General features: G+C 39.9%; 1 protein-coding gene across 2 annotated transcripts in view; it reads right to left on the reverse strand.

Annotated features, from left to right (window-relative positions):
* Positions 1-12,409, reverse strand: part of CSMD1 (CUB and Sushi multiple domains 1) — a 2,003,711-nt gene that overhangs the window by 555,606 nt on the left and 1,435,696 nt on the right. For both annotated transcript variants that reach the window (XM_073336216.2, XM_073336215.2), the window contains exon 12: positions 10,656-10,768. In XM_073336216.2, the coding sequence (XP_073192317.1) occupies positions 10,656-10,768 (113 nt within the window). The remainder of the gene's footprint in view (positions 1-10,655; positions 10,769-12,409) is intronic.

Below are 12,409 nucleotides of genomic sequence, written 5' to 3' on the forward strand. Positions count from 1 at the left end.
CTCACAGTATTCTTAGTAAGAAGGCTAATTAACATCTGTCATCCCGTCTCCTTGTTTCCAGTGACTTTGGCACTGTATAGTTTAAATATAATATTGTTACTGAGCTCTATTCTATTGAATTATTCTTTTGGCAGCTTTTCCAGCATATCACTCAAAATTATTCATATACTATCTTTGCTGCAGTATAGTCAAAATGAATTCCTGCTCATTCTAAGCCAAAAGTTCAATATAGTATACTTTCTCTGTCTGTAGGAAAATAATCTGTGTATATGGAGCACAGAAAACAGGCAGGGGTTAATGGGTTACTGAAGGCCTATTAGTCCAAATTAAGAGACCTTCAGCCGGGAGCAGTTCCAGGGAGATGCTTAAAGAGAAAAGCCCTACTCAGCTGGAAGGAGCAGATAGAGCAGATGTGGAGCTCTCACTGTAGGAGAGAAGGCTGGCCAGGACCAGGACCAGGGTCAGACTGGTACCAGCAGATATCCCAGAGGAATGTGAAGAGCTTATATTGCTTTATACTTTTTTTGGACTTTGAGTGTCCTAGAATGGATAGAACTGTAAAGGAAATAGCCTGAGAGCTATGTCTCTGCAACTCAGAAGGTGTGGAAGGTGGGCAGAGCTGTGGAACATCATCTGGGAAACTGAGTCTAAGTGATTGCTGGAAGAGGGTACTCCAGTAAGGACAGAGCCATCCCTTGGCCTATCAGCACCTCCCACTTCCTCTCAACGCCTACTGCCTGCCGCAGAGCAGATGTTTTGTGGAGTCAGGAGGCGCTGGGGGGGGGGAGGGGGGAAGAACAAGGGTGCAATATGCTCGGGGGAAGGGGCGGAACTGGGCAGGGAAGAAGCGGGATGGAGTGGGAAGAGGCAGGGCGGGAAGAGGTGGGGTGGGGGCAGAGCAGCGGTGGGAAGAAGCAGGGTGGGGTGGGGCCTTGGGGGAAGGGGTGGAGTGGAATCAGGGCCTGGCCAGAGCTGCGGGGAGCACCCCGCAGCAGATTAGAAACTTGGTGCCTATGCCCCGGGCTCTGCACCCCCTAGGGACGGCCCTGAGTAAGAACATCCTATAACACTGTGGACATGTGTTCTAAAACTATAGCATTTTACTCAACAAATTCTTAAGTGTGTCTGACACAAGGCCCTGTTTTTACTGCACCACAGCAGATCAAAAGGAAAAATTCCTTTAGTTTACCCTCTGCTAAAAGTTAAACAGCTATGGTAAAACATACACAATATCATTTGAAAAAAAATACTTTGTCAATGAGCGTGATGAATTTAAATTGAACATTTCAAAAGGATTTTTCTAAGAAGTGAGTGAATTTTAGACTGTTATTTTTGGGGGTTGTTTGTATTAAAAATGTCTCCAAATAATTTCCTTCTAAAATGCCATACTAAATTCTGAAAAACATACTACTTTTCTGTATATAGTGATATTTCCTATAGATCCTGTGTGATGTTAAGAAAACTCAACTGCTCTTGAAGACAATGGACCTTCAGTGGAAGTTGAGAGGTTTCAGAGTAGCAGACATGTTAGCCTGTATCCGTAAAAAGAAAAGGAGTACTTGTGGCACCTTAGAGACTAACAAATTATTAGAGCATAAGCTTTCGTGAGCTACAGCTCGCTTCATCATGTATCATTTTGATAAGCTACTCCAAAGTTTTATCATAAATTCATGGCTGTTACAAATAGAAAATATTATTGATTACTATCACCCTGCAACACATAAAAAGGCATCTGCTTTAGCAACAAAACCTAATAATTTTTTGTTTTTGTTTTTTTTACTTATAGCAGTCTGTGAGGTGAAATCCTGCTCCTACTGAAGTCAGAGAGTTTTGCCATTGACTACAACACAACAAGGATTTTAACCAAGGCTTTTAGATATTTTCTGTAACCTCAGTATCATGATGTAGTTCTAGAATAACAGAATATATTTAAGTCTTTGCCCTGTGAACTGTAACTCAGAATCTGGTCAGAAAGAACCATTCTCTTGTCTGTGAGGAGAAGATTTTCAGATACAAAAACTACAGAGTTTAGGGGCAGTAACCTAAGATACAACCTTATTCTTCTATAATGAATAAAATTTACTAAAAAACAATAACCAAGAATATTCGTGATCGGGTGATGCAGGGGCTTCATCAACTGTTCAGCTTACAGGAACAGGATTTTTTTTTCTTTTTAACTTCATTCCTAGACATTTCAAAATCCTCTTTTAAAAAAATCCTTTTATTAGCACTGATAAAATAGTATTTGTTTAACCAAAGATTCGATAAATTTAGATCTTTTGGGGTTTGGGTTTATTTGTATTTTTTTAATTCTATAAGGACTTTTTTAAACAACAAGCCATAGACAACCAGTACAAAGAGCTCTACTTTCAACTACATAGGCAGAGACACTGAAGATTACCCTTACAATATCATTTTCAAAATAAAGCAGTATTGTGTTTAACATGAAAATTAGATACTTGCTAAAACATAAGGGGCAGCGCTCAGTTCCTGATAATTTTTAAGAAAATAAAGCTGCCACAAATAATTATAATATAATAATATATCGAAAGCAACTAACCCAATAAGGTAATAAAATAATGATATTGTATCCAAAAGGTGATCCTTTCCACTTTTATACACAGCTCCCCCCAGCTGTAACCCGAGCACAATTTCTCCATATTATCTCAAATGAAATGTAAGCTATTGAAAAGGAGCAGGTTAGTGGAAATGTAATTTGTTGAGAAAATGTCACAAATGTAGGGTTACCTGAAAAGGTAACCAAAATATACAGCACGTATCTGTCTAAAGAAATAGTATTTGTACTCTGGACCTTTGTTGACAAGCATACTAAATGTGTAAAGAACTAAACATTAGCTTCTTGCATTTTCTGAAAGAAAAGCACATCTGACTTACTTTAAAGGTTTCTGCATAGTCATATCAATCTTTGACATATGGAATCTTGTGCAGCGTCTGCACAACTTTTATGCCTTTTTAATAAGTAAAATTTGGAAATCAATGTGGGAAATTACTTTCATGCTTACAGCCATTTCTAGAAGTAGCTTCCACATATCAGTCATCTCCATTTTTCAAATTCTATTAAATAGGTTCCTAGGAATGCAACCACAGGGAATGTACTACTTTATTTAAATATTGCACAAATAAATAAAACAAAAAGAAAAATCAAAATTCAGTAACAAGGTCTCATTGTGGGAATTTAGTAGGAATGAGAACAATTGAAACTATTGCAGTTATTTACAAGCCTTCTTTTATAGGTCTTGAAATATAAGACCTCTTCCCCCCACCCCAAGCATTTTTTCCCATATCAGCATTTTCACATTGCCTCTCAAACAAAGTACCCTATATCATGGACGGTTTTTATCATTTCACTTATATCATAAACAAGACAGTTGCATTTTTTGTCTTTCTAATCATGCCACTTGATTATGCGACTGGAAAGTAATATCAATACAGCTATATATTAATCCTTTTTATAAAAAACAAAGCCTCCATTGGCCCTTTTGAGTGAGCATGCCAACTCCAATTTCAGTGTTGACTGTACTATCTTCTATTCCACAGGTTACATCAGCTGTTATGGTATGGGATCTACATCATTCCTGTGTATTTAAAAGATTTACCAGCAACCATAGTTCTTTGACGAGAAATGCTACTACATATTCACATGTGTGAGAAGCTGCCCTGTAACGTAGCTAAACGTAAGAAACCTTTTAAAAAAACAATGCCTTTTGCAACTGCATAAGACACCAAATGTTTAACCTGAGGGTATACAGGGCTGAGTTGTGCTCTATCTCATCAGTTCCACCCATTAAGGCCCAGAATCCTAGGAGAGTATAACTGAATAAAAGGAAGATGTGGGCAGGTACAGGAAATATGTAGAAGCAACTCTCTTGAAGAGCTAGTTATTGGTGTCTAATATATTTTTCTTCTGTGATATTATATTTGCATATTCCCATTTGTGGAAGTTTAATTAGGAGTAGAACCACTAGGAAAGTGGGCTGGAGAGTTCTAATTAAACAAAACTGCCTTCTCAAAGCTAGCATTAACCCTGGATGCCAAATGGAGACAATAGGGTTCAATAAGACTGTGTATAATATTGTATGTAGCAGCATTATATATTTCTGATATGAAAATGTTGTGAAGGCAAGCCTGAGCAGTACCCTAGGCCTAGTGGAATGAACAGCAAATCCATCATGTATTGGTATCTTAAATAAACTATCACATGTTTGAATACATAATCTAATCCACTCTGAAAGGATTGGGACAGAAATGACATTTTCCTTTACATTCTTCTCTATAAACTACAAATTATCCAAGAGACTTCCTAAATACCTTAGTTTTAGCCAAATAGACCTGGAATTCATCTTAATTTCTAGATTACGGAGTCAAGATTCATCTAGGAGCTCGTAAGTCTTTGGAAAGAAAATTTGAAGATTCGTGGTCTGATTTAAGTAAAACTCAGACACTGTTTTGAGTAAAAATTTCAAATAAGGATGCAGGCAACTTTGTCCCTCTGGAACATTGTGATGGGAAGATGAGCCATCAAAGTCTGCAGTTCTCCTTTCTCTCAGAGGTAACTGATCAAAAAGGCTGTCTTTGGTGACCAGCAAAGTAAAGGGAAGTCCCATAAAGGCTCAAAGTGGGTAATCAATTAACTTTGTCACCAATGAAATGAGACTCTCTGCTGGAACGGGTTCTTTGATTGGTGGAAAAACGTTAAGCAGAATCTTTGAAGACTCTTCTGACAGAGTCGTGGTTGAAGATTTTACACTTATCATCAAGAAGCTGGTATGCTGAGATGGCAGATAGGTGTCTTTGATCAATGACAAAGAGAAGCTGAAAGATTTCCTGTAAACAGTCCAATATTGATGACATTGGAGTAGACAATAAAAACAGGTTAGATGTTGCCATCAAAGAAGACTTTTACATATCTAGGTATCAGTTCAAACTAGATATTTCCATGGATTGCAACGATATACACTGAATTACCACAGGGCACATTAAATCAAGATATTTTTAACATCCCATGCCCTGAGGACCCAGGTGGAATAACTCAGGATTAAGATGTAGAGTAAGACCATCTTCTTGAGTCAGAAGATCTAGAGATAATATTATCAATATGACAGTGTATTCCCAGATGTCTGAGCAATACAGCCATTATTATCACACATCCAGGGGGAATAACTTTGGTTCTGCAGGAAAGCCAGAGAACAGCCTTGTATAGTAGCAGTGGCTGTAACCCACAAAGAAATAAAGATATTTGATAAGATGGACAGATACAGCAAAAATTCACCTCTCTAAGTCAGGAACCTTGAAGCAATCTCACATGGAAGGCAAAGTGATATAAAATCAGAATGTGGAATTAATTTTTTTTCATGTTCTTGATGGGACAAAGTCATCTTTTTGGGGGGCTGAGGAAGTATCAACAAAAGTCCTTTTCTATGCCCCAGGACTTCTAACCTTAAGAGAGTCATAGATTTCCAGGCCAGAAGGAAATCCATTTTTGAGCAGAGTTGCTATTTCCATTATGAGTAAAACTGGACCATGCATTCATACTGTATTATCTTCAATACCCAAGAATCTGTAATAATTCTACCTCATGCCACAGGGAAAGAGACAAAATGGTGTGCAAAGGAATGTGAAGAAATGGACATAAGTGAAATAGAGGTCAGGACTATGCCCTCAGGAAAGCACTGAGCTCATTAGGTGCACAAGTTTAATGCACAGCTAAACAATCCTTTAAGCAAATCTCAGCTTAAAATGATTAACTTAACTTTCCTATTTTGTTGCTGTTACAGTTGAGACTTCTGTAGTAGTAGTAGATTAAAAGAAACAGAAGCTGCTGCAAATTGATGAAACATGGTTACTTCTCTTTAACTAGTTTGGGTCATCCCCAACAACAGAGCAGTAAACTTGGTCTCTTCCTCCATCTTCTGCAGATGCTAATCAGTCTTGCTATGTATCTATTTTTTTAAGCTCTCGACATCAAATGCATATTTCCATTTTGCTTTAAATTAGTACAGACAAGCCATATCCCACAGTTCATGCAGACATATCTGAAGTACCACACAGTATACATTTAAAAATTATGAGGCCTTCAGAAAGGATGCTTTCCACCATCTTATTTTGCTTATCAAGGAGATGGTGAGAGTCCAAAAGCTAGAACAGATTTGGGCCTCAATGACCAGAGAATAAATAAGACTACTCAATGTATCTGAGAAATACATTTTTCTGTTGAAAGCCTTTGTTAGATGGAGAAAAGTGAACAACCATGGAGACCTCAGTTTTGTCACTAGCCAGTGAGAGTGGAGAAGAAAAAGTCAAATGTGTAAAGAACACCAAACTCTCTGCTGTTGCATCTGATCTAAGTGATCAGTTGCCCAGGTGATAGAAGATGCAGATTATGGATTAGGTGTGATATCTCTGTGAACAGAAGAGAAGACAACAGAGGTAGTTTACCTGGAAACTGTCTGAGAGGAGCTATGGTGGGCCTTAAATGATTGATTGGAGGGAAGGCTTTGAGCCAGGGCAACTGATTTGAGCCAGCAGCCTTATAAAAAAATCAGCCAGTTGCAAATCGAGTGAGCTGCAAACAGAGGAGAAGCCAACAGAGGAGTTTGCATTAATAGGAGCATTGCCAGCAGATCGAGGGAAGTGATTATTCCCCTCTGAGGCCACATCTGGAGTACTGAATCCAGTTTTGGGCCCCCCACTACAGAAAGGATGTGAAAAAAATGGAGAGAGTCCAGTGAAGGGCAACAAAAATGATTAGGGGGTTGAGGAATATGACTTATGAGGACAGGCTGAGGGAACTAGGCTTATTTCGTCTGCAGAAGAGAAGAGTGAGGGGGGATTTGATAGCAGCCTTCAACTACCTAAAGGGGGGTTCCAAAGACGATGGATCTAGGCTGTTCTTGGTGGTGGCAGATGACAGAACAAGGAGCAATGGTTTCAAGTTGCGGGGGGGGGGGGGGGGGGGGTCTAGGTTTGATATTAGGAAAAAAATATTTCACTAAGAGGGTGGTGAAACACTGGTCTGGGTTACCTAAGGAGGTGGTGGAATCTCATTCCTTATAGGTTTTTAAGGCCTGGCTTGACAAAGCCCTGGCTAGGATGATTTAGTTGGGGTTGGTCCTGCTTTGAGCAGGGGGTTGGACTAGATGACTTCCTGAGGTCTCTTCCAACTCTATTCTGCTATGATTCTATGATCTCTAACAGCATGCAGCAGCTCTTCATTGATAGAAAAAGTTACCTTCCCCTTTACTTTGATCTCCAAAGAAACAGTGAGTCTCTTCTTGAACTGTGTGTCTCAGCTATCCAAATTGACTATTTCAGAAATGGTCTGTAGTTGTCAGACAATGACACTGACACAGGCATGATGTGTGATCAAGAGAAGCAGAAAACATTAAGCTTCTTGCAATGTAGCAAATTAATTGACATCAGCCCCTGCTTTATCACCATCCAATTCAGACAAGTTGTCATGTATGCTGACCGATCATGAAGAGAAAGGACTGGTTTCACAAATGGTGGTGATAAAAGAAGAAGACCCCTTCTAGACCCCTTTGTGAGAGATGAAAAATAACAGACTTCTGAAGCGGAAGTTCCTGCCAATATTGTCACCTCATTTGTGGATTAAAATGGGGGTAATCTAAAAAGAGTCAGGAGAGGTTAGTGCAGAGATGAAGGATTCCCCAGTATCAAGGCTGCCTCTGGCACAGAGGGAAACATGCCAGGCACACTAGTGTTGGTTCCAGGCAAAACCAGGCACCATTAAAACTCTCAGCATGGAGGTTGCCCTAACACCAACAGACTCAGATAATGGACCCAACTTCCACAGTGCTGGAGAAACTCCAGGACCAGATACATTATATCCTCCAAAGAGCCTACTCAGGAGGCCTGTTCTGATTCTGCACAGGAACAGGACCCTGATTCAACATTATTAACACCAGAGCATCACATGCCATTAGTGGTAGTATTCAGCTTGAAGAAGAAATAATGACTGTCCAGTAATCCTTTTTAAATAGCTAAAGGCAGGCTCGGATAAGAGCTTGAAAAGCTCTTAAAAATAACTTTGACAAAGTAACTATCAGATAGGAACAATTTGCTTGACATACCGAGAATGCTCCTCTTAAAGAAATCACTAATGATACCAGTAACTGTCTCTTGTCCTTAAGGTAAACTAAACTAACAGGAATAAATCAAGCATTATACCACTTTTTAAGATCTGTTCTAAGCTGCAAAATTTGAGCTGCAATTATCATAAAAAGTGTTCATTCTGAAATAATACCTGCTGTATATTAATACCAGGTTATATATTTATGGCCAGAGTGTAACAACCCAATTGATATATCAGAAGCCTCATAGTCTGGTATTACTGAAGTCCATAAACAGATAGCTATAAAGGCTTATGTTACAGAGGTCCTGTGACAGGGTATACCAGACCCTCTGAGGACCCGTGCCACACCCTGCCCCCCAAAAAAGGCAGTAGAGAGGTCCTCCAGGCTGCCTAATGTGGCTGTGTGGGACAAAGCCAACTGGGGTCCAGCAGCCTGGTATAAGTAGAGCTGCAGGACCAGAAATAGTTCAGTTCCTTGCTGGAGCTGTAGGAGTGTGGATGGTGTGTGGCTGGCTGACAGAGCTACAGAACCCCAGACAGGGCAGCGCTGCCAGAAGGATCCCTGAGCTGGTTGCTGGGACTCCATTTGGACAAGCCCCTGAGGTAAGGGTGAAAATGGCATGGGGCCACCAGGAAGTGGCCCAGGGAATTAGAAAAGGAGTACTTGTGGCGCCTTAGAGACTAACCAATTTATTTGAGCATAAGCTTTCGTGAGCTACAGCTCACTTCATCGGATGCATACTGTGGAAAGTATAGAAGATCTTTTTATACACACAAAGCATGAAAAAATGGGTTTTTACCACTACAAAAGGTTTTCTCTCCCCCCACCGCACTCTCCTGCTGGTAATAGCTTATCTAAAGTGATCACTCAGATAAGCTATTACCAGCAGGAGAGTGGGGTGTGGGGAGAGAAAAACTTTTGTAGTGGTAAACACCCATTTTTTCATGCTTTGTGTGTATAAAAAGATCTTCTATACTTTCCACAGTATGCATCCGATGAAGTGAGCTGTAGCTCACGAAAGCTAATGCTCAAATAAATTGGTTAGTCTCTAAGGTGCCACAAGTACTCCTTTTCTTTTTGCGAATACAGACTAACATGGCTGTTACTCTGAAACCAGGGAATTAGAGAAGCCGTGCAATATAATTAAAGGCACACAGCAGACGGCTGCTCTCTACAGGGTCCCTGGGCTGGGACCTGGAGTACCAGGTGGACCCGGTTCCCTCCCCACCCCTGATTAGCCACTGGAGGGAAGTGGTCTGGACATTAAGGACCCCAGAGGGGGAACTGAACTATCACGGCCCAGCTGGAGAGCTGCAGCCAGGAAGTCCAAGAGGGCGAAAACATTGTCTCTAGGGAGAGACCCCTGGGGCGCTGCTCTTTCCCAGAGCAGGGACAATCTGAGAGAGCGAGTGCGCGCAGGTATACCCACTTGGCCCACGGGGCACTCACAAGGGTTGAGTGCACCCATTACAGGCCCTCCTTTGCTTGACGTAGTAGCAGAATAAATTTAGCTAAGTAGAGGGTTTAAGAATTTCCATAACTTCTTTATTCTGGACCATATTTCCCCCCATATATGCTGGCCTTTCTTTCACTGACAGCCACAATAAATGCATTCATTCTGTACCTTACATGGCAGGTATAAATTTGGTTAAATCTGAAAAGAGCCTCTATGTTGTATGAAAACAATACGAATGCTTCACCCCTCCCAACTCTCTTTTGATAATTCTTGGTAATACTAACTAATATTTGCAAACTTAGGTATCCAAAGTTAAGCAATTAATTCTGTACTTCAGAACCTAAATAAAAGTGCTGTGATTTTCAAAAGTGATGTAGATCTACAGCTTCCATTCATTTTAAAGCCACATAAGTAAGAAAGTTTTGGCTTTCACTTTTATAACAACCCCATTCTCAGCCATTCTGAACCAACATTTTCAGTGAGGCATTGCTTAACACTAGACATGGGGCAATGCTGAGGTGGGGGCTTGTAGGGGATATAGTCACCCCAACATTTGCCTTAGCCCCCCTGTAGCAACTGCCAGTCTCTAGCTGCCCAGCTCTGACGGCAGAGCAGCTCCAGCAACAGTGGAGAAGTCAGCCCAGGCAGGAGGCTGGGGTTCCTGAGAGCAGTCCCTGGCCTGTGTACCTGCCTGCTGGGGCGTACCGCCCAGGGCATGTGTAGTATCTGCAGTCCCCAACCGGGGCAGCTCTTACCAGCTGCAAGCAGCCAGTGCCCTGCACCGCCCGACTATGACTTTTAGCCTCTGACCTGGCCAGAGGGTGGGGCATGGAGAGGCCAGGGTCTCGTGGCATGGGGTGGCACAGCCCTCCAATTTTGTGTCTGGCCCACTTCAGCCCTCTACAAGGAAGAGGCTGGAGCCACCCCTGCACTAGCTATTAGTCCATTGGTCTAGCACTGACAGGCTGCCTTGTTATACAAAACAAACACACATTTAAAGTACATATAAATACATATATGTTTTGTTGTGTATCAAAGGATCCTAGATTATGAATGTAAATGAGTTAATTTACTTTCGTTCATACCTTGATAGACAGCTTTGAATCCTGGTGAGCCAATGCTGTCATCAGATTGCAAATGTAGCCACATCTGGTTGCTCATGCTCACAATAAGATCAGGAACACTAGAGCCAGTAAGTCTGCAGATAGGATAAACCACAATGTCATTTCTAGTTGCATGGGTGACATAGATGAACAGAAAATATATTTTGATGTTAAAATGATATTTAAACAATTACATTACATTATACTACTGTTCTAAAATGTCCACATTCGGCAGTAGTTAATTCACACTAGTCTCCATTTTTAGGAAATAACTGGTATTTCAGATAGCAATGTGTGATAACTGTCAGCAAATGTAGACATTTTAATGGCGACTGCTTTAATGCAACATACAATAAGTAGAACAGTGAAATTTTGTGGCATGACTTGCTGTTTTTCAGTAAGCTACTACACATACCTAGTCTTGAACACTTCAGTGTAACAATAAAAAAGGCAAGTATCCTCTAAGGAACTAAAATTCTTCTCAAAACAGGGAAGACTGCATACCAAGAAACTTTTGTTGCAGAGTTAAAATGAAAGACTTCAGAATTGGAATGGGGAAAATGTATTATTGAAACTGAACTACAGTCATAAATAACTTTTGCTTAGCAAATCTTAATGGAGATTATCTAAATATCCATAATATATAAAAATGGTGAACAGAACCATTTGACAAAATTTCAACAAAATATGGGGAAAATGGCAAATTCTAAATAATCAAGCAGGGAATAAAGAACCCTCAAAGTTTCATCAAAACATATTTTATTTTTAGTTTATATTTTTGGAATGGCAGAGATAGTTTGTCAAGGGGAGTCCTCACTGAAAAACTAATTTCAAAAACATAATGGGACAAATTGACTTCAGTGGAAATGCAGCTGTCTAGGTCAGTCCTGGATTTGGCTCAATATATTTGTCACAATCGACGTTTAAATGAAGGTCAATATTCAAGTACAATGTAGTGTATACAGAGCTGGTTAAATGGCATAAAGCTTGTACATGAACTGTTGCTGAATTAAAAATTGGTTTTGATTCAGTCTGTTCACTCTCTGTATTGTTTGCTTTTCAGCAAATACAGTAAACAATACAGTTTTGTACATGTGATAGCAAGTTTGGATCCACAGCTGAGATTTATTTAACCTAGAAATCAAATTCATTTCAACCAGAAACAGAACTGAATAGGCAGCCTGAACTATTCAGACAATCCATAGCTCAAATAAGTTCTTGAAAACTATTCATTGAATAATTCATAATAAACACATTTGTAAAAATAAAAATCTATTCATGTACATTTTGTGAAAAAGAACAGGCTAAAGCAACCAAATAAATCATTTTTGACCAGTTTCTATTATTTCAGCTTGACTCCACTTGGATATTAATTATTAGAACATCTGAAATTATATGTGGAATAGAGGAACGTCAGCAAATTTACATGGAAAGCACAAAAACCTGAAGGAAAAGCTAAATAAGATAACTGAAATTAGGCAAAAATTCAAATGCTCCTCAAAGGATCCTCCAGTACATTAGTTCCATAGCTTTAAAAAAAAAAAGTTGTGCCTGATTTTTAAAATTAATTCTAATTTTATGCATGTTGTTATCTGCAGGGGAGGGCTTATAGGTGGAAATGCTAACATTTAGATCCCTGATTTTACAGGCAAATCAGGTAGACTGTCATCTCAAACAGAACTATTTGTGCTGGCAGTTTACTGAGGATATAAAAATGTACCTACAGAATTAGAGGC

This window comes from Lepidochelys kempii, chromosome 3 (genome assembly GCF_965140285.1).
Source record: "Lepidochelys kempii isolate rLepKem1 chromosome 3, rLepKem1.hap1, whole genome shotgun sequence".
Lineage (NCBI taxonomy): Eukaryota > Metazoa > Chordata > Testudines > Cheloniidae > Lepidochelys > Lepidochelys kempii.